The sequence below is a fragment of the Pseudorca crassidens genome, chromosome 10 (genome assembly GCF_039906515.1).
Source record: "Pseudorca crassidens isolate mPseCra1 chromosome 10, mPseCra1.hap1, whole genome shotgun sequence".
Taxonomy (NCBI): domain Eukaryota; kingdom Metazoa; phylum Chordata; class Mammalia; order Artiodactyla; family Delphinidae; genus Pseudorca; species Pseudorca crassidens.
The window spans coordinates 100,732,357-100,759,618 of record NC_090305.1 but is presented as its reverse complement, the minus strand read 5'-3'; the positions used below and the strand labels follow the sequence as shown (position 1 = coordinate 100,759,618).

Genomic DNA, 27,262 nt, shown 5'->3' with positions numbered 1-27,262 from the left:
GCCATCTTGGGTCCTTGTATTGCTGAAGATTCCAGGCAGCGCTGCGCTGGCAAGCGTTTAACATGCAGCCCTCTGGGTTGAGAGGGTGTCCTCGTGTGTAGTGTGTGCTAATTTCCGTGGTGGCTGCCCTGGGAGACAAGCATTTTCAGCCTCCCATCTTATAATAAAGAAACTGAGACTCAGAGAGGACTTGTGTGGGGTCACACAGTGAGTGGGTGACAGTTGGGACTTGTCCTTGGGTCTCCTCACTTTCCCAGTCCTGTGCCCCTTGCCCCACCTCTTTCCTTGCTGGCATGTGTTTGGAGGAATCACAGTGTCAGAAAAAAAAGCTCCCTAGTCTATTAGAAGCTGGAGCTGGGAGCTGGGAGAGAGCCAAGTCCCAAGAAACCACTGAGTATTCATTGAGAAAAAGTGGTCACCAAACTGTTCCCATCCCAGAGAAGGAGGCATGTGGGGAAATCCTGGGCAAGCCCCACTGCAGGGGAAAAAAAAAAAAAAAATATATATATATATATATATATATATATATATATATATATATATATATATATCCCTGCAGAGGCAAACTGTAGAGTGCAGAGGGTAGCTTTGTAAATTACCACATTTTGGCTCAACTCCTAAAGGGCCAAAGTGTTTTCCTTCCACTTGATAGAGGCAGCTATAGGCTATCTGGTGAGTGGGCAGGCACCATCGTAGACTTCTGGATCTTAAGCTTCCTGAGGACAAGGGCAGTCTCATTTGCCTCTGAAACCTCAGCACCTAGCAGGATTCTGCATAAGTGAAAATATGAGTGATGATGACATGTGTAAGCATTCTAAGGGCTCCCTAGTCCACCTGCCCCCTACCAGAACCCTCAGCCCAGCTCAGCTTGAGCATCACAGAGATATCAGAAAACCTACCCCTGGCCAAAGCTGCCAGCAGTGTCTCCACCACCTCCCTGTACATGCACCAGGCCAGCTTCCCTGCATTCCCACTGTCTCCTTACCTGAAAAGGTATGTTCTTTTCATCCCCACCTAGAGGTCAGGTCCCGGGGGGAGGGTGCCAGCTGGGAGAGGCTGTGATCTAACAGAGATGAACATCCTGCTGCCCCCTTGCCAGCCTCAAGGACGCATGAGCTGGCATGAAGCTGCCAGCATCCTCTTGAAGTCCTGGGAGATCTAATTATCCAGACAAGGGGAAAGTGTTGAGTGAGTGAACGCTGGGGTTTGGAATAATCCGTTTTCTGACTGCTGCAGTTAATGTGAGGCCAGGCTGCAAAACTGTCCCTGTGATGTTCTGACAATGGGCTTCCGGGACAGCTGGCTGTTTGATCTGGAACTGCCAGCTTTTCTGTCTCCCCCGAAGGTTTCCTAAATTGTCCTAACAATTACCATCTCAGGGAGCCAGCCATGTTTCTGGCCTCGGCACAGTAACAAAGAAAGTGCAGCCACGATGTGGGAGGCTGACGGAGACCAGCCTTGGGGCTGCAGTGAGTCCCAGCCCCGAGGTTTCATTCTGAGCACTGGAGGATGGTGGGGATTGGGGAACGTGCCTTTTACGTATGGCATCTCTTTTCAATATTGTTACCATTTTAGAGATGAGGAAACTGAGGTACCGTGTGCCAAGGTCATTTGCCAACAGGTTGCAGAGGTGACATCCGAACCCAGGCCCACCTGGCCCAAGCCCCCACTCTTCAGTGTGTTCTAGACGCCCTCAGATCTTAGATGGTTTTTTCCTATCTGCGGGTATTTCAATTTCAGAGCCTCTTGGGACACATCCTACCAGCTCTGTCCTGAAGTTTTGTCCCTGAAAAGTGCCAGGGATGATGATTTCATGCTAGCATGTTTCTCAATTCATGTATATTTTTACCTTCTGCTGTAAATATCTAAGAAAGAATTGCCTCCAGTCGATGCTGGACCAAGTAGTATGGAGTTGGAAGGTGTCAGCAGAAAAACCTAGAGTGGAACAAAAGGCTAGAAGTTCCCAAGCACCTATTAAGCTCCAGGCATCAGAAAGCTCTTTCATTTGTTCATTCATTCATTCATTCATTCAGTAGATGTTTCTTGAACACTTACTATGTGCTAGACATAGTTCTAGGCCCTGGGGATAGATGCAGCAGCGAATGAACCCAAAAATGTTGCTGGCCTTGTGGGGCTTGTGTTTGAGTGTGGGTGGCAAGAAAAAAAGCCAAGTAAATGGAAAAATAATTGAGGTCATGCATTGTAATAAGGGCTCTGGAGGAAATAAGCAAGGGCCTGGGGAGTAATAACAGAGGGATAGTCTGAGATCCTGGGATCAGGAGGCAGAGAGGACCTGGAGAACGAAAGGAAGGCTGCCCTGTGGAGTGAAGGCAAGTGTGGACAGAGGCTTGGAGTGGGGGCCTGAGGGCAAGCCAGCGAGGGCCAGACAACCACAGGAGCTGCAGGAAGGCTGTGGGGTTTCGTCTCAAGTGGGGCAGCTGCCGGAGAGCTGAGAACAGGAGAGGGACATGATAATGTTATCTCGTTCTTTCTTGCCAGGCCCTACAAAGCAGGTACCCAATCCACACTCCAGAGGGTGAGGAGAGACCAAGGCACTGAACGGCTATGGCTTAGCCAGTGAGGAGGTGGTGACAGGGCCACTTTTTAAACCCAGACCTGGGTGAGGGTCTCTGCATCGCCCAGCCAGCCAGGGGTCAGCATGGCCAGAAACCCAGCTCTGGTCTCCTAGCACAGTGCCCTGTCCCCAGAGGTCTTGCTGCTTTGTTCTGTTCCTTTTGGTTTTGTTGCTGGGCCACGGGCTGAACAGAACTCAATGGAGTGTGATTTCAGGGTTCATCGGAAACATTTTGTTTCCCTGTATAATTACAAGCCGAGGCCGAGATGTGTGTTGCTGGTTGCTAGGCAACCAGGTGTGACCCAGTGAGTGGTGGGGGCGATGATTCTTCCCAGACAGCAGTGGCAGGTCCGCCCACCCTCCCCTCTCCGTAACCCCTCAAGATCCAGACCCTCGCAGCCAGGCAGGAGAACCCCAGGGACTCATGATGAGGGGGACAAAATGCAAAGTAAGTGCTAACAGGAGAGGGTGACGACTCCAAATCAACATGAAATGAGTTCAGGCCTACAGGAAAAATAGAGAAGGACCTATGTAGGGAAGGCCCTTTATGACCATAATAGTGGCCCACACTTTTACCTTGTGCCGAATACTGTTCTAAGTACATTAACAAACATTAACTCGTTGTATCTTCACAGCAAGCCTGTGAGGCAGTTACTATCAAAATCCCCATTTTAAAGATGGGAAAACTGAAGCACCTGGGGGTTAACATACCCATCCTGTAAGTGGCAGAGGCAGGCAGTCCAGCCCCAAGCCCAGTACCAAAGCAAATGGGTCGATGGCCTGTCTGAGAGATGAGATTGGGGGTCAGAGAAATAGAACACATGAGAGATTTACTCAAAAACTGAAGTTGAATCAGTTCAGCTCGTGTTGCGGCCCTACTGTGTGCTGGATAGTTTGCGTTATACAGAAATGAGGTAAAGATCTGGAGCTGGTGGAAAGGGAGTGATGGCAAATAGACCCAAGCAGGCCATCGGAATATTTACCAGGGTGTGGTGGGGACTATGAGAGAAGAGAAAGATGCTGGGAGAGGGTGGCGTTGAGGCAGACCCCAGAGGAAAGGAGACAGGCCCAGGCCTGGAAAAGGAACCAAAGGTAGAAGGAGAGGCATTTCAGGTGGCACTTTATCACCTGGAATTAGAATGAATTTTTAAGGTGTCTGTCTCCACCCCAGACTGTGAGCTCCTCAAAGCAGGAGTAACATGGGCGTTAAGGGAACTAATAACCTGGGCGGGGTTGTGAATTTCACATACCTTGGACTGGACTTATCTACCACAGGAAAACAGGACTGCATCAGCACCTGCAGGATTTGAAGCTGCAGGGGAAGTATTTATTTTTGTGTCCTTAGGAGACAATACATATCTGACATTTTGGATGCAGCGATCATGGAATGTTTATTTAATAAATATGTGAATAAAGAAGAAAGGGGAATAAGAGAATGAATAATCCCACTACTGGGTATATACCCTGAGAAAACCATAATTCAGAAAGAGTCATGTACCACAATGTTCATTGCAGCTCTATTTACAATAGCCAGGACATGGAAGCAACCTACGTGTCCATCGACAGACGAATGGATAAAGAAGATGTGGCACATATATAACGAGTCATGAAATATTACTCAGCCATAAAAAGAAACGAAATTGAGTTATTTGTCGTGAGGTGGATGGACCTAGAGTCAGTCATACAGAGTGAAGTTAAGTCAAAAAGAGAAAAACAAATGCCGTATGCTAACACATATTTATTGAATCTAAAAAAGAAAAAAAAGTGGTTCTGAAGAACCTAGGGGCAGGACAGGAATAAAGACACAGACGTAGAGAATGGACTTGAGGACACAGGGAGGCGGAAGGGTAAGCTGGGACGAAGTGAGAGAGTGGCATGGACATATATACACTACCAAATGTAAAATAGATAGCTAGTGGGAAGCGGCCGCATAGCACAGGGAGATCAGCTCAGTGCTTTGTGACCACCTAGAGGGATGGGATAAGGAGGGTGGGAGGGAAACGCAAGAGGGAGGGGATGTGGAGATATATGTATACGTATAGCTGATTCACTTTGTTATACAGCAGAAACTAACACACCATTGTAAAGCAATTATACTCCAATAAAGATGTTCAAAAAAAACGTGAATGAATGAATGAGAGAGAGAGATTAGTCTTAACTGTTCAACAGGGGATGTTAGACACTACTTGTTGAACATTTAGAGCCATTGCGACTTCCAGAGTGGGGAAATAAATGTCTAATGGACACTTAAGGGGAATCAGAGCAGCATTCACTGTGGGTCAGAGGTTGGTGGTTCTGGGAGGGAGACCCACCAAGGAGCCATTGCAGACAGGGCCAAATGAGAGACGCTAGGGTCCCGAACTCAGATGATGACTCAAGAGTGAACAAGAAAGGTCAAACCCAAGAAATCCCAGGGAGGCTGGTCCGTATGGTCTGAAGGAGGGATAGATTTGAAGGAAACGAAGAGCTTGGTCTTAGACCTCCCGAATTGGAGATGTAAATAAAACAACCAGGTGGGGCTACCTTGTGGGCCCCTCAACATCTTGGCCCAGGGATTGAAAGAGAGAGAGGACAGGATGAGAGATACCGTGAATACCTGAAACACAGGCCCCCACATCCTGAACCCACACCTATGGCAGACATCACTAATCAATCCCCATTCTCAGACTCCTCAAATTCAACTCCAGGTAACCCCTGCTAATCAATCACAGTTGACTTGCAAGATGAAACTTATTTGTGGCCCCTGTCCTAGGGGTGGCAAGGGGAGCCTTCAGATTGGACCACTCTCTGAAAGCCAGAATAGGAGAAGAAAGGGGCTGATGAAGGAGCAGAGGTGGGAACAGGGAGGCCTCGAAGTTAAGGTTGGGTGTAAACCACCTGAGGTCCAGGTCAGAACCATGTATCTTCCGTCTGTAAGAATGACTTTAAAGGCTTACAGAGTTTAAACACTTAAACTCTTTTTTTTTTTAACATCTTTATTGGAGTATAATTGCTTTACAGTGGTGTGTTAGTTTTCGCTGTATAACAAAGGGAATCAGCTATACGTATACATATATCCCCATATCCCCTCCCTCTTGCGTCTCCCTCCCACCCTCCCTATCCCATCCCTCTAGGTGGTCACAAAGCACCGAGCTGATCTCCCTGTGCTAGGTGGCTGCTTCCCACTAGCTATCTATTTTACATTTGGTAGTGTATATACGTCCATGCCACTCTCTCACTTCGTCCCAGCTTACCCTTCCCCCTCCCTCATGTCCATTCTCTACGTCTGCATCTTTATTCCTGTCCTGCCCCAGGTTCGTCAGAACTTTTTTTTTTTTTTTAGTTTCCATATATATGTGTTAGCATACAGTATTTGTTTTTCTCTTTCTGACTTACTTCACTCTGTATGACAGTCTTTAGGTCCATCCACCTCACTACAGATAACTCAGTTTTGTTTCTTTTTATGGCTGAGTAATATTCCATTGTATATATGTGCCACATCTTCTTTATCCATTCATCTGTCGATGGACACGTAGGTTGCTTCCATGTCCTGGCTATTGTAAATAGAGCTGCAATGAACATTGTGGTACCTGACTCTTTGAATTATGGTTTTCTCAGGGTATATGCCCAGTAGTGGGATTGCTGGGTCGTGTGGTAGTTCTATCTTTATAAACACTTAAACTCTTTAAGAGTTTATTTTTTAAGGAACCCTTTTTTAAGCAAAATCACCCAGCTATTATTATTCATTCATTCCAATTAGTGAAAAAGAATCCATTCTTATGAAGAATAATATTCTGAGGGTACAGTTTGATAACTTTCCTGAGAAGCCTAACTCTTCTCAAGTGACTTCAGTTTTATCGTTCGGTGAAGACTTTAGGAGTGTGCTTTTCTCCTACTGTGGGCTCTGTGGCCTGCCAGCCATTCATGCCACGCCTGTTTCATGAGCACTTACTATGTCCTGGGCTCTATTCGAAGTAACAGGACAGTCTCCACCATGGAGCTTACAGCCTGGCAAACTAGGGCAAGAGCTGGCCTCAGAGCCATCTATGGCTTCACCGGTGACTGGCCCCGGCGACCCTTCCTCCTTCACAGCCAGCTTAACAGCTAGAAAAAAGAGAGAGTGTTCTGTCACCTTCCAGTTATCAAGAAAGCATCACAGTCGACCTGCCAGCATCCCTGCCCCCAACCTGGCAGGAGCAGGGGCATGGCTGGTCAGCAGAGTAACCGTCTCTCCACCCCCCAGAGGAGGGTGGACTCACCTCCCAGCAGGACCAGCATCGCAGGGCTGGCCGGGGACCTGTGGGCCCTCAAGCCTCACAAGAACCAGGTTCCTAAAAGCAGGCACACAACACTTCTCTAGCGCTCAGAGTTAACAAAACTACAGAAACAGCTTGCTAAAGGAAGCGCACGCTCCCAGAGCAACACACCTCTAAATAAAACACTTCAGAGAGAATGTGGCAGGTTTCTAGAGAGAGACATCACTGGGTTTTGCCACTAATCAGGAGATGGATGTGGTGACGACCATGTCTGCTCCAGTTGGAGTCCCTGAGTGTGTTTTCCCGGCGGTCCCCGTGCTCTTGGTATTAGCGTGAGCCTGGGTCAATGAAGCATCTTTATCAAGCCCCATGCTGCACCCACCGCCATGCCAGGCCCTTGAGTGAGGGGACGGGAAGTACCCTGCCCCTGAAATGAAAGCGGTGCTGACCCTTCTCTGTTGCACAGGCAGCGACAGAGGTGGCCTTTGTCAAGTTACTGGAGAGACACACAAAACACTTAAACCACAAAAGAACGCCCAGCAGTGTGCAGCGAAGCATCAACATCAGTGATAGATTCCTGGCGCAAATGCTCAGCTGGTCCCGAAAGAGCCTGTGTCACAGAGCACAGCCTACATCGTAGAACAGCAGGGGAATGGGGTCTTGGCATCTCGAGACCTGGGTTCTAGTCCCGGTTACGCTGCTAACGGCTTCATGCGCTCGAATGAGTCACTTCACCTCCCCAAGCCTCAGTTTCCTCCTCCATGGAGTGTCCAAAGGCTATTGGCTTCTGCAGTTGAAGCCCTTTAGCCTGTATATTTAGGGACTAATTCTCAATGCACACACTGTACGAAGCACTCTGTGCCAGACACTGCCTCACATAACCCTCTCATCAGCCCTCTGAGGCCTGCAGCATCTCCCCTTTTCATAGCCCAAGAGGCCCAGAGAAGGTGAGTGACTTGTCGCAGGTCACACAGCTGTGGAAAGTGGTACAGCCGGAGCCATGGTTAGTTGTTGGAGGCTGTGACCACACAGTTCTAAGCCCAGAGGACCCAAATTAGGTGCATATCTCACCTGCCCCCGGAAGATTATGAGGCCATGTATGGCGACAGCACTACACAGTTAGGCCCCCAGGTGGGTGTAGCAAAGCCAGGGAGGGTGGGAAGTGACATTTCTGCTCACCAGTGTGCGACTGGTGCTTGGTGGGATGCTGGTGCAGGGAGGTGCACAGTCACAGTTTACTGAATGAATAAATGAATGAACGAACAAACGAATGAGGCCGCACACAGACTAGTTCAGAACAGGACTCAAGCCAGCTTCCCTGCGTTCAGTTCTAGCTCTGTCGCTTCCTAGTTGTGTGTAAAATGGGATGATAATAGTATCTCCTGCAGGGAGCCACTTGGAGGATTAAATGAGTTTGTATATGTGAACGCGGTTAGCACAGAACCTGGCACGGAGTAAACACTAAGTGTTGCCTGTGATGATGGTGAGAACAAGGGATTTAACCACAGGGTTGCGTATCTGTGTTGTGATTGAGCATTAGAGCTATTGGCCCAAGTGTTTTCACAGCCAGTGATTCCCCCTCCCTTCTTCTCCCCCTTTCTTGCTCCCTCCCCCTCTCTCTCCCCTCCCTCTGTTTTTCCTCCACAAGCACACAGTGAGTGTTTCCTGTGTGCCAGCCATAACCAAGGACACAAAATGAAATGACACAGGTCTTGCCTTTCAGGAGCTCAAAATTAAGTAATCCCAGGAGTCAGTTAAAACACCACTTAATACAGCCATAAAAAGAAACGAGATTGAGTTATTTGTAGTGAGGTGGATGGACACAGAGTCTGTCATACAGAGCGAAGTAAGTCAGAAAGAGAAAAACAAATACCATATGCTAACACATATATATGGAATCTAAAAAAAAAAAAAAGGTTCTGAAGAACCTAGGGTCAGGACAGGAATAAAGACGCAGACATAGAGTGTGGACTTGGGGACACGGGGAGGGGAAGGGGTGGGCTGGGACGGGGTGAGAGAGTGGCATGGACTTATAAATACTGCCAAGTGTGAAATGGATAGCTAGTAGGAAGCAGCCGCATAGCACGGGAGATCAGCTGGTTGCTTTGTGACCACCTAGAGGGGTGGGATAGGGAGGGTGGGAGGGAGACGCAAGAGGGAGAGGATATGGGGATATATGTATACGTATAGCTGATTCACAGTGTTAGATAGCAGAGGCTGGCACACCCTGGTAAAGCAATCATACTCCAATAAAGATGTTAAAAAGACAAACAAAAAATAAATAATAAAATACAGAGTACAAAATGTTCAGCCTTAAGGGTACAAATAGCATGGTTTCAGAGAAGGGATAAATTACAATAAAAATATAGAACTGTCAAAAAAAATACCACTTAATAACTTCCGTGGGGGCTGAGCAGTGTAGAGGGGCCACTAGATCAGAGCGGGACCAGTCAGGGTGGCTTCCTGAGGAAGGCAGTGACCCATCCCAGGAGGCGGCGGGCCAGCAGAGCAGCGAGGCAGGCAAACGGCCAGGCGGAGAGAGCGCAGGCGCACTGGAGCTAGAGCAAGAGGAGATAAGAGGTTTTCCACCAAAGTGACATCATCGGTGGGACACCCTGTGCCCGGTGTGCCTCCGCACAGGGCAGGCTCACGCCCTCCCCCGGTTGGCAGCACCTCCGCTGAGTGCGGGGACACAGGCTGACCCAGCAGCCTTAGAAGGCCCCTCGGTTAACGGTTTTATGAATGGATGATACGGTTACAAGACAAGTGTGCAGGAGGATCTCGGAATTTTTGAGCAAGCAGAGCCCTCACAGGGCTAATCCCAGCCCCTCCGTTGAGAGGAAGCAGAGGCCCAGCGAGGTCACACGGCCAGAGGTGGGAGGAAAATCAAGGTGGGACGCCAGATCCCTGGCTTTCTCACGTGCTCACTCCCCGCCGGCCTGTCTTTGTTTGGGTTCCCCAAAAGCGGTGTGAGTCGAGGATGGGGTGCAGGTGGTGTGTTTGGGAATCATCTCAGGAGTGAGAGAGCAAGGAGAGGAAAGCAGGGAAGAGAGAAATGCCGATGGGAGGTGAGCTGGTCACTGCTGCGGGCAGTGGGGGCTCAGCCCCGCTGGACCTTTGCAGGGAGTGTGTGGGATGCATTTCAGAATTGTCCCTCTAAGGGTGCAAGCCTGGGGCATCTGATTCCCGGCTCCCACTGGGTGTGGTCTGGGTAACTGCCGGCACTTCTGGGCCCCCTGCTTGGGGACACCCAGTGAACACCCAGCTACAGGAAGAGCCCTGAAGCAGAAGACAAATTCGGGGGGCACATGGGGGTATGGCCGTTGTGCTCCAGAGCTGCCCACCACGGCTGCAGCTTGGAGTCACAGAGGACCAAGGGGCTGTGGCCCTGGACACAAAAACAAATGTCGCAGCTCCTTAGCAGATAATAATAGTACCAGTAGTGATTTCCATTCATCAGGGTATTTCCCTGCACCAGGTGTAATGCTGCGTGCATTACGTGAGTCCCCCGAGGAAGTAGGTACCAATCATCCCCCTCGCACAGATGAGGAAACCAAGGTCCATAACTGTTGATGTAAGTAACTTGGTTAAGGCCATATAGCTAGAAAGTGACAAAGCCAGAATTCAAACTCAGGTCTACCTGATTCCACAGATCTCCTTAAGCCTCCAGCCATATAGCCTTTCAGGTGCTCAGAACCTGCCAGGTGACCCAAGTGCAAGGGGCATGTCAGGGTTCAAGGCTCTGAAACGTTCCTCTTCAAAGGAGGGAGAGTGCAGCTGTGGCTGGCCCAGAGTGCGGATCCCTGAGCTCTCAAGGATTCGCCTTGGGGAGGGTCACTTTCTCCCCTCTCTGTGCCTCAGTTTCCTCATCTGTAAAATGGGGCTATTCCTGATGCCTTTCCAGCCTCCCTCATGAGGATCAGCCCGGCTGGAAGAGCTTGCAATGGTTACATACGGTGAAGAGACCCAGGTTCATGTTCTGGGGGTCATGATACAGTGGTTCAGACATAGACTCTAGATTCAGACAGATTTGGAGTTGCCCTCCAGAGGAGAGGTTTCTTGACATCCCCATGCCTCAGTGTCCCCATCTGTAAGATGGGGATAACAAAATGCCGTCACAGGGAAAACATGAGTATCATCACTGTTTTGAGGTTTAGGTATGCGAACTCAGGTTGGTCCCTAAACCTCTGTGAACCACAGTTTCCTCATCTGCAACGTGGACCTCTTAATACACCCTCTGCAGAGTCGAGAGGCCCAAACAAGATCAGGGATGAGGGCCCATTTCCTAAAATTTTTTCAAGGGAGTTACTCTCTGCTTTCTGGGGTCTTCATGGGTAAAAACTGTCACACCACCATCCTTCTCCCTTGCTCCCGGCTCTCCCATCCCCCCCAGAATTCTTTCATCCTGAGAGAGACTCTATTTCTAAGAGATGCCTCCTGGTCCTCTATAAAGCTGCCTTTTTGAAGAGTAGGAGAAACTACTATCACAGAAACGAAGGCCTCTCCTTTCCTGATGTTTATGTCAGATACTGGATCTCACCAACAGTTTCCCCCAGTAACTTCAGGTACCTCCCTAAGTGTGAGGGATACCACAGGGTGAGGCTGAGGCTGGACATGTGTGTTTCCCCAACAAGTCCTTTTGTGGAGGTCTGGTTGGAGGCTTCTCCATCCCTCTCATCAACAAGAAGGACAGAGGAGACCACCGCCTTGGACACAGGAGGAGACCCTGAGTATCTCCCCTGCCCCCCAGCCCCGGCCTCAGCCTGAAAATACCTCAGAGCAGACATTGCTTTGGAGTTAAGTGTTGCACCCTCCTCACCTCCTTTCTTCCTATGCACCTGTTTATTGAACAGCTAGTGTGTATCAGACCAAGACAGATGCAGTCCCTGCCCTCATGGTGCTTAATAGTCAGCAGGAGAGTCCAACACTAAGAAAAAACAATTACATTATTAATTATTAAAATTAAAATGAAAGAGATTTTCAGTGAGGTATGAGAGCATTCAAAAAGGGGTCCAACCTGGGCAGGGAGAGAGACAGGTTCAGCTGAGTTAGATGCAAATGAGGGGAAGAGGATTCCAGGCAGAGGGAACAGCACATGCAAAGGCTCTGAGGCAGGAGGGCACTGTGTTGAAGCCGTACTACAGAGGCTGGTGGCACTGGAGTATAGTGGTGGGGAGGGGATGATAAGACTTCAGAAGAAAGCAGGGACCACACTGTACAGGGCCTTCCAGATCTGGGCAAGGAGAATGGATTTTCTCTGTGCAGTGAAGCCCCTGGAGCATTTCCAGCAAGGATCTGACATTCACACAGTGCACTTTATGCTTTTAAACCATCCCTCTGCCCACTAGGTGGAGAATGGATTGAGGGTAACAGTAGGGAGATGGCTACGACTAATATGCAGGTAGTGAAGGAGAGTGGTTGGATCTGAGTTAAGTATTTCTTTGGGCGGAGGTACACACAGGTACTAAGTGTTGAAGCCAAGATTTTAACCCAGAAATATTTGTCTCCAAGTTCATGTCTAAAGGTTACATGGAAAATAACATGTATTTTCTTACAGTACATATTGATTTCCCCCTTTAAATTAAACTTTGAATCATTCAAATAAAACATGAGTACATTCTCCTGGTTAAAATCAAAATGTTTCAGTCAAAGCTAGAGTCCCAACCACTGCAACCAATCAGAGTGCCCTTTTCCTCCCCAGAGGTTCCACTGTCATGGGTTTGGAGCAGATCCTTACAGACATTTTGCTACATATTTACATATATATGTACCCACAGAAAATATAAATTATGGTTTTCCTGAGTTTTCTGTTTTACATAAATGGAATCAAACTATACACATTGCTCTGCAACTTGATTTTTTCACTCAGTTTGTACTATGTTAGTACATATAAATGGATTGCATTTTTAAAAATTGTTACATAGTATTTTATGGACTGGATGCACCCCAGTTGATTTAGCCCACTCACTTTCCAAAGACAGAAATGCATTTTTCTATAAATGTTGTAGCTTTTGAAGGGCTTATGGGGTTTTTTTTCTTTCAAAATATAAGGCTTTTATTTATGCTAATGGAGGAACCTACACCACAGCGACAACAGAAATATTTAGCAACACCCAGCCTGGTGACTAAATTTTCCCGTTTTCTTCAGGTGCTTGGCATCCCTGGGAGCTAGCTCTTGTCTATTGCCAAGTCTCTGTTTATAGCCAAAGGCTGTCTCGAGAACAAGGAGAACAGTGGAGTTGTTAGCTTTTGGGTCCTGGGCCCTAAAATAGGCATCCTGGCACGATGTAGAAATAGTACAGCTGTGGAGCCTCAGAGACCTGGGTTCAAATCCCAGCTTTAGCTGTGTGACCCTGAGCAAGTCACCTTACCTCTCTGAGCCTCAATTTTTCCATCCATGAAATGGAGTTTAGAATTGCCATCTTATAGAATGGCCAGGAGAAGTGAATGCATGCCACATGTAAAGCGATGATCACCTAAGAGCACGTACGTGTGCGTTTAGTGCCCCACTGTCTGCGGCCCCAACACAGAGGAGGGAATGGGGTGGCGGGGGCGGGGGGAGGAGGGGGTGTAGGTCTTGCATCTCTAAAGGGTCACTCAAGGTCCCAGAACAGTGAAAAGACGAATACTCTGCCCCTGCTGGCAGTGCCGCATGGGGGTGGCATATGAGTTCAAAGGGATTTTCTGCCCAGATTCTGGGCACCTGCTGTGTGCCAGGCATTTCCCATATTGCACGGCCTTTCACCTTCTGCCCAGCAGGCAGGGCAGAGGGTTGTCCCTCTGCCCCAGTTTGCAGGTGAGGCAGCTGAGGTTCTGAGAGAAGGGGTGCCACTTGCCCAAAGTCTCAGTTAGTGGCAGGTTGAGACTGGAATTTGGTCCCTCTGTTTCTGAAAGCTGCCCTGAGGCTGCAGGCAGCTGCTCTGCAGAGCGCCCCCTCCTGGAAAGATGGGGAAGCTCCTCTCATGATGACATCTCAGATGTCTGCATTCAACCATCAAGAACCCTTTGCAGGAGGAGAGAAAAATGGCTTTTCTGGCCTCCCTTTTTCCAAGGAGATGAGATAAAGGCTACTCAGAGGTCACCTCAGGACAGTCTGAATCAAATCTCTTAAATGAGGTTGACAGAGAGAGTATGAAATGTCCATACTTTTGTGTGTGCAATAAGGCTTAGTTTTTTAAAGCTCACTCACTTCTCATTTGAGCAAGATGAGAAGCCCCTCCCTTGGTGAAAAGGGCCTGGGCCAGGAGTCAGGAGTCCAGCCCCAGCTCTGCAGCTGAATCACTGTATCTGGGCCAAGTCATTTCCCCATTTCTGGGCCTCAGTTTTCCTGCCTGTCAAATGGGAGAGTGAGACTGGCTGACCACAGGACTTGTCCTACTCCAACAATGGGAGAACCGTGGGGGAGGGGATGGGGGGTGCTTTAGGGGTAGGGTTGCTAGATTTAACAACGTGAAATACAGGATATCCAGTGAAATTTGAATTGAGGTAAAAAATAATTTTTATTAGTATGTCCCCAGTATTATAGGGGACATAACTTATACTAAAAAATTATTTGCTGTTTATCTGAAATTCAGATTTAACTGGTCATCCTGTATTTTATCGGGCAGCCCTATTCAGGGCCTTCACCTCCACTGGACCGCCTCCCCCCCCCCCCCCCACCGCCCGTTTCTTTGATACAGATAATTTACGTCTTCACAGCTTCTAGATGAAGTCCTGGCCACCCACCTTCCAACCAGGTCCTCACCGCCCACTGCCACCCTCCTGCCAGTGCCCACTTTCCTGCCTACATAGACATTCTAGAGCCATGGGCTGACAGGTTTCATGGGTCTAGGAATTCCTACAGCGGAGATAGGGGTGGAAACTCAGCCAGACTAGGGGACTTAAATCAGTGGAGACATTTATGTCCACGTGTGTCACGACGGCTAGAGGGACACAGTGTCTGGCTGCTCACAAGCGGCTGGTCCCACTCTGTGCCACGTCCACACGTGTGCACATAAACTAGCGGTGCTGCATCCACGTGTTATCGAGAAAACTGTCTTTGGATATAAGGCATCAGAGCTACCAGTCCCCGGCCTTCCGCCAAGCCCATCCTTCATGTCACGTGTGGGGAAACTGAGGTCCAGAGGGAAGTGGCTTGTCTGCAGTCCCATGGCCTTCCCCTGTGCCTGTCCTCAGCTTGACCGCCCTCCTCCCCACCTTATTGGGGGGAAGTCTTCCTGCAGTCTTCTGCCTCCAGGAGGTCGTGATTAATTACTCCACCTCCTAAGACTGGACAATAATAACCCGATATCCTCACCTGGTGCCTGGCATAGCACTAGGCACCTTACACGGACAGCCTGCCAAAGCCTCGTCCTGCCCCTGTGAGGTAGGCCCGGCCGTTGCCCACATTTTACAGAAGGGGAAACTGAGGCACTGGTAAGTCACTCCAAGTTGGGATTTGAGCCCATGACATCTGACTCCCAGCCCCACCCGAGTTCTTGGTGCTTGGTCTCAAACTAGCCACCTACGGGCTAAATCCAGTTTACGGATATGTTGTGTTTGGCCCTGGAATGTTTTTAATGGGGAAATTTTACATCAAATTCCAGGTGTCCAGTTTGTCTTAGAAGACCAGAGAGTCTACCACACTGGGCCCACAGTCCCCCACAGGAGATGAGAAATATCCCCTTTAGAAGGGCTGAGATTCTTCACTTTGCCCCAGTCCCCATCACTCCCTGTTGCCTCCCACCCACCTACTTCACTCATTCACAAAACCTGCCCGACCCCACAGCTATTCTCATTTGCAGCTCCTGCCCTGTGCTCTGACCCAGGACCCAGGATCTCAATGTTAGGCCTGTGAACAACCGGATGACAGAACCTCTAAGCCATGGCTAGACCCCCTGACCTGGAGGGCACCCATATTTTCTACTGGTCACACTACTGGTAGACTCCAGAACATTTGAATCACAGACACTCAGGAGATTCAAAGACTCATCTCTCCTTGAATCAATCAGGAGGAGCCCAGGAGGTGGGCTGGTCCCACTGTCACCAAACTTCTTAGTGAAACCTTCATTTACTCCAAACCTTATGAGGAGCCCCAAAATGTGAACAGACCCCAGCAAGATCACTTCAGGGCCTGTAGACCTTGAAATCCCTGGGCTCCTCAGGGTCCGTACATTCTATTGAGCTCTCCTATTTTCATGATGGGGAAACTGAGGCTCAGAGGAAGGAACTGGCTGACCAAAGGCATAGCTAACTGCTGTAACAGGCCACCTTTGACTGTGCCTAGCCCCTTCCTCAGAGGCCCACCACCCTCTCAAATTCTCCCTTCTTCCCCTCATCAAAACCCGCTCCCAGGAAAAAGCCTGAAGCTCGTTCACACTATGGTGTCCAGAACCAACGATGGCCTCCCCTCCCAGGGAGTCTAAAGGAGTTGGAGCTTTTAGGTAAAGGGAAGCATTTCAGACATTGTCTGTGGGTAGAACTGGGCAAAGGAAGGAAGACAAGGACCTCCCTGCAGTCCCTGAATCATGCTACATCGTGCCTGCCTGCTCTGGGTGTGGAGCTCCCAGGTGCCACCACAGCACAAGAGGCTGGGGGCAACGTTTCCATGTGCTTCGAACAGGGCTGGCCTGGGTTCTCAGGTCCCAGGAGCGGCGTCAAGGCCACCTCTGGGTCTCTTGAAGGCCTTGGTCTCTTCCTCTATGAAATGGGCATAACTCAGCTCGGGCTCCTCCCTCCCGTGCACAGGCAGGACAGCGGATCTCCAGTGCTTACCTGCACTGCTAGGCAAGGCAGGTGTGGGGTTTCTTTGGGAACGAGCCGCCCCCGGCTCTCCCAGGAGGTCTCGCCAGCCCGGCTCTGGGCGGCAGTAGGTGGGTGTCTCACGGTCGGCATCAGCACCTAGAAACCCAGACAGGAGGCGGCATGGCCATGTCCTGTACCCCTGAGCCATAGGCTGTGGGACTCCCAGGACCGCTGAGCTCCTGCATCCCTGAGTGTGGGGCTTTCCCCTTCTCGGGACACTCCCCAGCCTTCACACCGGCCGGGCCTGCAGCAGCGAGAGAAGCACGGGTTGAATGAATAACTGGATGAATGAGCGAATGGACGACAGACTATTGGAGTTCTAGAAGCTGCGATGTGATAGCTTATCTATGATAGTAGATATTAGACCACGAGGCCCCACAACTGTAACAGCAGAATGTTCCAGTCCTCCAACCCCAGCACGCTAGTGTCTCTGTTCAGGAGACCCTCTGGGCCAAAGCGAACACTGGGCGCCGGGCTCCTGGTGGGTGCCTGCCAGCCCCCTGCCTCGTTTTTGCCTCTCTCCCCTTCTCTCCTCCCTCCACCGTGTGGATGATTCCCGGAACGTGTGTGTGTCTCCTGGGCCCCCAGGCCAACCTCTCTGCGCTCTGTCCGCAGGTTTGCCGGGTACCGCTCCAGACCTGGAAAAGAGAAAGCAGATTTTTGGGCAAAACTTTATACCTCCAAAGAAGCCAAAAACCTTCCTGCAGCTCGTTTGGGAGGCACTGCAAGACGTGACGCTGATCATCCTGGAGATCGCGGCCATCATCTCCCTGGGGCTATCCTTCTACCACCCGCCCGGTGAAAACAACGAAGGTAAGACAGGGCCTGGGACCCCTGCTGCCCACCCGGCAACACGCGTGCCTGGCCACACAGGAGGGCACCAGGAGCTCGCGGCCGTGGCTCCCTCCAGGTGAGGAAACCAAGGCCCAAGGGGCAGGGCCTCACCCACAGCTAGTGGGTGGCTGAGGCTGACCCCATGCTGAGAGTGTCCGGCCCCCATTCTCCCATGTGTGAAATGCAGGGGTTGGACCAACAACGGTCATGTTAGAGTGAGTGTTTATTGAGCACTTACAGGGTGCCGAACTCTGGGCTGAGATGCTGTCCTAACAACCCCATGAGGTAGGGTCCATGATTATGCCCATCTTAAAGATGAGGAAACCAAGGCACAGAGAAGTGAGTTAACTGGCTCGAGGTCACCCAGCGAAGAAATAGTCCCCAGGTTTTGCACTGGGGCTTGTTAAAAACACCACTGCCCAGACCACTCCCTGAGAGACTCTGGTTGTGTTGGATGGAGCCCAAGGGTGGGTGACCCCGAACTCCTGTCCAGGCTGCTCTCTAAGAGCTCCCCACTCTCACAGCTGGAGACACAGCCCCCGAATCGCTCACCCGGGGCCCACATCCACGCTCTGATCTGACAGGGCATCAACCCTGTGCTCAGGTGCCCTGCTCCCTGGGTGCTCCAGCTTCTGAGCGACCCTGTTTCAGCTCCAACACTGGGTTTCTCCTCAGAACCCCGAAATTGCTGGCTCCTTAAGGCCTGCAACTACGAAAAAATCCATGATGACGTCCGAGCTCTGTGCACCTGATATTCCACAACAGGGACCACAGACTTCAGCCCACGGCCGACTCTGGCTCACCTCCTGTTTTTATATGGCCCGTGAGCTAAGATTGGTGTTTACATTTTTAAGCGGCTGAAAGAAAATCAAAATAATACTATTTCGCGGCACGTGACTATTGTATGAAAATTCATGTCATCATCTAAAAATGCAATTTCGTTGGGACACCCCCATTTCTTTTCCATGCTGTCTGTGGCTGACTTCCCACCACGACGGCAGGGTTGAATGACTGTGACAAAGACAGCAAGGCCCACAAAGACTGAAGTATTCACTTCCAGGCCTTTTATAGAGAAAGTTCGCCAACCTCTGTCCTAGAAGATCAGGAAGGGAAATTTTGCTCCAAGAAAGCCATTCTCCCTGTCCCCGGCCAGCCACCGCTCTCTGAGTGTGGAAGGAGAATAAAGTGGATGAAGACTCAGTTTCTGAAGTGAGCCCGTTCTCCCGGGTTAGAATCCTGTCTCCATCACTTCCCGGCTGTGTGCCCTTAAGCAAGTCACTTTCCTTCTCTGAGTCTCAGTTTCCACATCTGCAAAACAGGGCGACAGACCTCACCTCGAAGGGTTATTACAGGGAGGTGGTGAAGGGCCGTGTGGACAGCGTGGCACACACAGAGGGCACCTGGAGGTGCTGGACCTGCAGCCGCTGCGGGGAGACCGCCCCGGGTTTCCTTCCCTGCATCCCCGTTGGGGATCCCACACTGTGTGACCTGCGGGGGTAGGACTCTCAGTCCCGGTCCTGGCTTGGTTCAGTGTCACGCACACCCTTGTGGGCCTGACGCGGAACATGGTTTCCCACGTGACGAGTCTCAGACCTGAGAGGGCATCCCGAAACCTGTCCTGGGTTCTGAATGGGGACATTGTTTTGTGGGTGGAGGAGACAGCGTGCCGCTCACCCAGGGAGGGTTCTGGGGCAAACCCACCTTCTCAAAGTCAGGACTTAGAAGTCCTAATGGAAAACCTCATAAATAAATGAGGAGTTTGGGGTTAACATATACACACTGCTATATATAAAATAGATAACCAGCAAGGACCTACTGTATAGCACAGGGAACTCTACTGAATATTTTGTAATAACCTATAAGGGAAAAGGATCTGAAAAAGAATGTGTGTGTGTGTGTGTGTGTGTGTGTGTGTGTGTATGTGTGTATATACACACATGCATGTATAACTGAATCACTGTGCTCTACACCTGAAACTAACACGACACTGTAAGTCAATTATACTTCAATTTTTAAAAAAGAAAGGAAAAGAAAACCTCAACCTCCATTCATCCTTCATTCCAGAAACTGAGCACCCCCCAAGGGCTAGGGCTTCACCAGCTCCAATGACAGCTTTCCTTTATGATGACAAAGTCTTTTAAACCTGTATCACTCTACGCATATATACATAGATAGATCGGCAGACAGATATATATGCACACACATACCATGAGATATGTGGGATCACATATTTTTGTTGTTAGCTTTTTATAATCTGATTTGGCGTTAGTAGAAAAGTATAAACACTTTTCTTTGTTATTAATTATAATTAGACATTTCCTCATCAATGTGCTGTGTAAGTAGATAATCCTACTAGCGTCACTGCTTCAGGCAAGCAAATAAAAAGTGAAAAGCATGTAAGAAATCACCCTTATGGGTCTCCTTTCCCCAAATGAGAAAGTGGTCTCTGAGGTTCCTTGAACAGCTGTCACCCCACCCCCTCCCAGGCCAGAGTTTTCTGAGAAACTGGATAGCCAAGTCTGTCTGGCCAACTACCTCAGTTTTATACCTCGTATTACTGGCTGATTTCTTTTCTCTGCATGCCCTCTTTCCAAAGAGGGTTTAAAGCAGATAAATGTGCTACCACGATTGAGGTATAAATTTGACTTTGAACCTCCTGGCAGCCAAAGCAGAAAGTGAATTAGGATGATTCGCATAGCTCAAGTAATCAACAAGGAGGAAAGCTAGTCCTTTAGGAAGACAGCGTGTCCCCTGACAACGAATTCTGGGATGAACTTTCGCGTAGGATATTATGAGAGATGCATAATGGGCAGCATTCTCTGCAGAAGTTTTCCAGAAAATATAGAAGATGGCTCACGGCTACTTGCATGAGCCTTGAACAAAGCTAAGGGTGCAACACAAAGCGTAATAAGAAGGGAATTCCTACTATTTTTAGAGCCACCACTGGTTGGAAGCTTTTAGGGTAACAGCTCATTTGATCCTCACTTGACCCTCACAACAACCCCGTGGGCAGGTGCTATTATCACCCAGGAAACCAAGGCCCTGAGATGGTAAATGACTTGGGAGGAGCTCAGACTTTGGGAAGCGGCAGAACCGTGACTCAGACCAAGGCGTTCCAGCTCCCGAGCCCACGCTCCTATCCCTCGGCTACGTTTCCTCAGAAAGTGACCAGGTTGAGTCAGTGGAGAAGTGACCTCATGTGACCCAATTTAATGCAAGATTAGAACTCAGCAGGCAGATGATAGAGGGGGTGCAGTGGGAACATGGATCAGGCTCCCAGGCTATACCAGGAGGAGCCTTCCCCCAGCCCTGCACACAGATGGCTGTGATCACCTCCATCTTAGAGAGGTGGGAGCCAAGGCCCAGAGAGGGGAAGGACTTGCCTAAGGTCACACAGCTTTTAGACAGTAGGGCTGGATTTTAAACCCAAGGCTTCTGGTTCTTTCTACTGCCCTCCCTTCCTGCAGCTGAGACAGTAGCTCAGGCCACACTCAGTTGATGAGCGCAGATGCACACACTCTAGTCCCACAGAATGAAGTTCCTGCACTTCGGGACTGTGCTACCTCCTCCCCAGCACCCAGGCCCTGGCCTGAGCTCTGAGCTCTGGACCTTCCGTGTTGCCTGGACCACCCCCTGCCATGTCAGACTCAGGCTGCATCAGTTATGTATAAAACGACGCTGGTGATGAACTAACAGGCTCTAGGCTGCCTTGCCCTTCCCTGTTGGCTTTCTTGGCTCAGAGACCTCCAGACACTTGTCAGAGGTCACACAACACTTTTGTGGCAGGGCTGGGATAGGCATACCCCATGTTTCCCACTCCCTGCCTGTGACAGCTCCCCTAGTGCCAGAGTGCCAGCAGAGCGACCGGCACATAGTAGGTGCTTGGAAAATGTTTGTGGCTTGACCCGTTTTGAGAGCCCTTATTCGATGCCAGGCCCTGGTAACCACCTAGACAGTAGTTTCCCCATTTTACTGATGAACAACTAGAGGGAAGCCCAGAGAGGCCAAGTGGATTCCCCAAGGTCACACAGACAGTATGTGGCCACACCCTAGAAAACCCCGCGTCCAGGGAGGGCAGCTGCAGGTTTCCCAGACGCTGTGGTCACGATCTCCAGATCCTGTCCCTGCCCCAGTCCAAGGTAGCCCCAGAGGAGACCTCAGCAGGGCCCACCCATGCCCCTCTTTCTTCCCCTTTCTCATCTCTTTCCCTTAATTGCACCAGAGCAGCAGGAGTTGTTTTCAGGGTTTGGCGGCTCCCAATAGCTTAAGCAATCTGCATCCCTACTTTCTTGCCATCCCAGGGCACCATGTAGTCATCAGATAGTTCTCAAAAAGCTAATGGAATTTTTGCTGGCCAAGTGAGTGCCCTCAAAGGCCCAGAGGGCTCCTTGGTATTGAATCAGCAAGGGCAGCAGACGGGGCTTGGAGACAAGGTAACAGGTAACAGGTCTCAGCTACCATGCCCTTGGTTCTCAGAAGTCAGTCCAAAGAGAGAAGCTCATGAAAAGGAGAGGACCAATGTCTGCCGTGTACTCACCACATGCCAGGCCCTTACTAAGCCCTGGGCTCACAAAGTCCCTGGGGTCATCCCACTTTATAGCTGTCCAAACCGAGACTCAGAGAGGCAAAGTCACTTACGCAAGATCACACAGCAGAGCCTGGATTTGAAGCCATGTCTTTCCAGTTCCAGGGCCCAAACGCTTTTCATTGTCCTGGACTGTCTCTGAGTGTCCTGAACATTTCAGTAACTAAAGCGGGGGGCCATTGATGAAGCACAGGACAGGGACAAAACAGCCCTCCCACTTACAGAGCATGTGGCAGGGGCAGGGGATAACAAAGGTCCCAGAAGGAGAAGCACTGGGCTCTGTATCTTGAATCACTCCCCCGAGTCCAAGAGAATGCATCTCCGTGTACTGGGTTTCTCTTTAGCAAGGTTCACCTGTGTTTCCCAGTTTGGGGGATTTCACTGGTGTTGTTCACTAGTAGAGGGGCACCTTAGTTCCCCTCCTCCCATCTTCACGTGGTTCTGAAGTCCAACTGGATCCCCTCTGCCACGTGGGGGCTCGAGGCCCCATTCAGGCTGCCTGTGTGATGATGTCACGTGCTGGACAAGAAGCCACCCTTACACTGAGCGTTTACTGTGTGCCTGCTGCGTCAGGTGCTTTACGTACAGCCTCTCCGCAGACTTCACCACCACCTAGGAGGGAGCACCTGTCATTACCCCAGTTTTGCAGATGAGAAAACCAGGGCACAGCGGTTAAGCAGCTAGCTCCGGGCACACAGCTGGGATTTGAGCTCACAGCTATAGCCCGAGGTCAGTTACCATCGCCATGATAACGATTATCATCACCACCAAAGGCTGGTTCAGTTCAACAGTTTAAAATTAGTGGAAAAGTCTGAAATTCCCAAAGAAAAGAAAAGTGGCTTTGAGAACCCCACACAGTGGTATAGTTGTTTATGAGCCGATGAGGAGTGGCTGGTTCAGCCAGAGATGTGGAATTTTCTAGTGACCCACACCACCGGCCTGCAGTGACTCTGTATCATCTCAAGCATGGGCCCACCAGCTGAGCCTTGACCCTTCCAGGAGCTGAGCCAGAAAACATTCCCTGGTACCACCTGGCCTTCTGGTCATGTTGCTTTCGACCCCTCATTTCCCAGAGAGTCATGCTGGGGACTCTTGAAACCGCTGTTCTCTATTCCTTGGGACTGAATTAGACTTCCAGACAGTCGACCATGGGTCTTTGGCGACACTTTCTACTTTCCCAGTGAGGCCAGCGTGTGGCAGAGAGGGCCACTGGGCTCAGGGGTAGTGGGCAGGCCAGGTCCAGTGTCAGATTCCAGGCCTGGATTCAGACTCCAGATCTGCTGTGTGATCCTGGCTGAGTTGCTGTCCCTCTCTGAACTGCTTCCCTCCTCTCAGCCAGCTTGAGGATTAAAGTGAATGCCTGGCACACAGCAGGCCTTGCGAATGGCCCAGTGGGGCCCAGCCTCGGTGGAAGGGGCCCGCTCTGAGTTTTCTAGGAGTGGATCGTCAGATGCTGTCCATGGAGAGACACTTCTCCACCCCCCGACCCCTGCCCATTGGAAGGAAGGGCCTAGGCCAGTCCTGGTGTGGCACTCATCTCTCTGGGCCTCAGTTTCCACGTCTGTCCATGGGGGTAATACCTCTGACTTTCCGGATCCTTCTGGGGATGCAGGAGACGGGATGTGCGGAGGGGCTTGGAAAGGCGCTAGGGCTCAGCACTGCGTGGGCAGGACCTGCCTTCATGTCCGAGGCCTTGGCATCAGATGTGTCTGGTGTCTTCTTTTTCTTTGTCACATGGTGGGTCTGGCAGGCCTTAAGCAATGTGGGGCCCAGACCTGGAGGTTCAATGGTGCAAGGGTGTGGGGTGGAGGGTCACTGTGGATCAGACAAGTGGCTCGGAGTGTCGGTGTCCTCACTGTGCAGTCGGGGCTCAAATCCAACAAGGGCTGAGTAGGAACCTCCTGGTGCTAAGCACAGGCTGGAGCTTCTGCCTTCCTCCCCTTGAGTCTGGAATGTGGTCTCAGTGACTCCCATTTTGCAGATAAGGACACCAAAGCTTAGGGAAGGCTTACCCAGGACCATAGAGCGGCAGCAGCAGGATTCAGACCAGCTTGTTGGAGGGCAGGTCCAGCACTATGGCTCCCGCCGCAGCCTAGAAACCTGCCTCACAGTTGCTGGAAGAAGGGAAGGAAAGGACATCAGCAAAACTGCATTTTAGACCCTAAAGCACTTGCACTATTGATTGCTGTGAGACGACTTCTGCCTGGCTGACCCACCCCACCTGCTTCCTTCTGCTGTCTGCAGGATGTGCAACGGCCCAGGCGGGGGCAGAAGATGAAGGGGAGGCGGAGGCGGGCTGGATCGAGGGGGCCGCCATCCTCCTCTCGGTCATCTGCGTGGTCCTGGTCACGGCCTTCAATGACTGGAGCAAAGAGAAACAGTTCCGGGGCCTGCAGAGCCGCATTGAACAGGAGCAGAAGTTCACCGTGGTCCGGGCTGGCCAGGTGGTCCAGATCCCTGTGGCTGAGATCGTGGTTGGGGATATCGCCCAGGTCAAATATGGTAAGTGACCCAACCACAGAGCCACATGCTGGAGCTGGCATCTGGGCACAGGTGGGACCCAGACAGGCTGGTCCAGGGCAGGGGGTGGATTCCTGAAGGCTGAGCCCAAGCCAGGTTGTCTTCTGAGCTCCTTGGAGAGGTGGAAGTCTCCTTTCTGGAGGTAGGATTCCAGAATCCATTTAAATCAGAAATGGCAAATACATGGCACACGTACCACAACTCTCCAGACTTCTACCCTTAGCAGACATTCCTAATCAATCTCAGCTCAAAGCCTAGATACATCCTCAGACGCCTTCTCAGTATAACACTCCAGGGACCACTAACACTCAGAATGGGTTGATGAGGTGAAATCCATTTCCCACCTCTGATTCGGCTGTTAATGGATGGTTGTTGGGCTAGAGAAGGTGTTACAGGGAGTGGACGTGGATGAGTGAACATTCTAGGCCTGTGACACTGCCATGGAGAACGTGAGCAGGCTGGTGCCAAAGGGGATTTAGATGAGATATGTCCTAGGTAAGTAGAGGCCAAAGATGGGGGAAAGATTGGCAGGCCTCTCCTCACTCAGCCCTAGGGGGCTTGGTTTCCTCTGATAACATGCCTGTCTTGGGGGGGGCTCTTCAGCCTAGTCAAGAGAGATTAATCCCTTCCAAAAGAATTTCCCCAAAACAGAGTTGAGACCAGAGAAGATTGAATCATTGAGAAAACTGGGCCCCAAGTCCATGCCATGCCAAGAGAAGCACTTTATAAACTGAAGGATATGCCCACCCAAGCGAGGATTATTGCGGGACCTAACCTCAGCCCCCCGGGCCTCATGCCCTTCACCCTGACCCCAGGCTTCAGCTGTCTGTGGTCCTTTGATGGGCACCATCTTGGCTTCTGTATCCTGGGAACTCTAGGCAGCCAGTTCCCAAGGGCGAACCTTCCTTGCAACCACACCTTGAAGAGAATACTCCAGCCTCTCCAGCCACCTGAGACCCTGCTGACTGACCCCCTCACCCTTCTTCCTACCAGGCGACCTCCTCCCTGCAGATGGCCTCTTCATCCAGGGCAATGACCTCAAGATCGATGAAAGCTCCCTGACAGGGGAGTCTGACCAGGTGCGCAAGTCTGTGGACAAGGACCCCATGCTGCTGTCAGGTGAGCTGTGGCCCACGGTGGGCTCACTCCCATTGCCGCTTCTGCCCCCATGCCCAGGGGGCATCCATGTCCCCTTTATGAGGCTGGAGGGTCTCAGAGACTTTGGTTCTTGTCTCCAGATCTCTGGCCAACTCGGACCCAAACGAGAACTCCCTCCCTTTTCCCCTGCAGTCGTACATTGAGCCTACTGTGCACTGAGCAGCACTGCAGGCCCTGGGGCGAGCACAGTGAATAAAACTGACAACGAATTCCTGCCCCCATGAAACTTACCTTCTAGTAAGTTGCTTTTCTGAAAAGTCAAACATGGAAGCCTGTTCTCGCGAGAGATGAGAAAGAATCAGTCTGGTGATGCCTACTTTAGCTGCGTGCTGTGTGCCAGGCATTGGGCTGGAGGCTGGGGACACAGCAGTGTACAAGGCGGATGAGGCCCCAGCCTTGAGGAGCTTGTAGTATAGTGTGGAGAGACAGACAATGTTAAAATGCCAGAGGGTAATAATATATGATGAAAAAAAAGCAGGGCGATGGAGTGCAGGTGGTGGGGGAGGTCGGGGCGGCCACATGTGAGCTGAGGTGTGAATGATGGAAAGGAGCTGGTCTTGCAACTTTCCAGGGAAAGAGTATAGCAGGGAGCAGGAGTAGCAAGTGCAAAGGCCCTGAGGCAGGACCGGGAGCAAGAGGGAGACCTTGTGCACCATGGTCAGGAGTTTATAAATTTTCTGCGTACGATGAGGATTCTCTGGAATCAGCAGTAAGCTGATCATGTTTACATTTTTAAGATCTCAGTCTGGCTGCTTCAGGGGGCAAGAGAGGAGAGGAGACCCTGCAGAGGTGAGGCACCAGACAGGTGAAATACTCGCCCTCCAAGCAGGGGCACCAGAAAGGCTTTATTGTCCAGCAGCGCTCAGCAAACATCCTCTGAGCAGTTGCTCTGGGCCAGGCCCTGGGCCCTCCCTTCCATGATGTTACAGACTCATCCCCTGGCCTTGGAAGCCCCCAGCTTGAGTAAGCTGGGGGAAGCAGACCAGCAAACAGCTGATTCCACAGTAGAGGAGTGAGGAAGGTGTGAGAAAACCGACAGAACAGAACTATCCAGAGAGGTGGAATTGAGCTGGGTTTTAAGGGGTGAGTAGGAGCCCACCAAGCAGAGTTGTGGAGAAAGGGCCCTCCTAGCAGAGGGGCAGCGGGATTTCCTAGAAATACAGAAGAGGAGAGCAGCATGTCTGCAGGGTACGACGGTAAAAAGGAGTGAGAATTGGGTCTGGGGCATTTATTATCAAGAACTATCTAACCAACATTTATTAAGCACCTACTGTGTGCCCGTGGTTAATGAGACAAACAAGGTCCCTGCCCTCCTGGAGCTTAGAATCTAGTAAAAGAGACAAACAAGGAAGGAACAAACAAGCAGATATTTAACATAATTTCAGATAGTGATAAGTCAGGTGAAGACATTACACCATTATAGTGAGATAGAGACCCTGAGGAAGGGGACGGGAATCTTAGTTGATCAGGGAAAAGCCTGTCTGAAGAGGTTGCATTTGAGCTAAAACCAGAACAATGAGAAGAAAGAGCATTCTAGGCAGAAGGATAGCGAGTGCAAAGGCCCGGGGCGGG

General features: G+C 50.6%; 1 protein-coding gene across 14 annotated transcripts in view; it reads left to right on the top strand.

Moving 5' to 3' along the window:
* ATP2B2 (ATPase plasma membrane Ca2+ transporting 2) overlaps positions 1 to 27,262 on the top strand; it is a 351,715-nt gene that overhangs the window by 254,084 nt on the left and 70,369 nt on the right. For all 14 annotated transcript variants that reach the window (XM_067755445.1, XM_067755444.1, XM_067755447.1 and 11 more), the window contains 3 exons: positions 17,209 to 17,406; positions 24,257 to 24,514; positions 25,526 to 25,651. In XM_067755445.1, the coding sequence (XP_067611546.1) occupies positions 17,209 to 17,406; positions 24,257 to 24,514; positions 25,526 to 25,651 (582 nt within the window). The remainder of the gene's footprint in view (positions 1 to 17,208; positions 17,407 to 24,256; positions 24,515 to 25,525; positions 25,652 to 27,262) is intronic.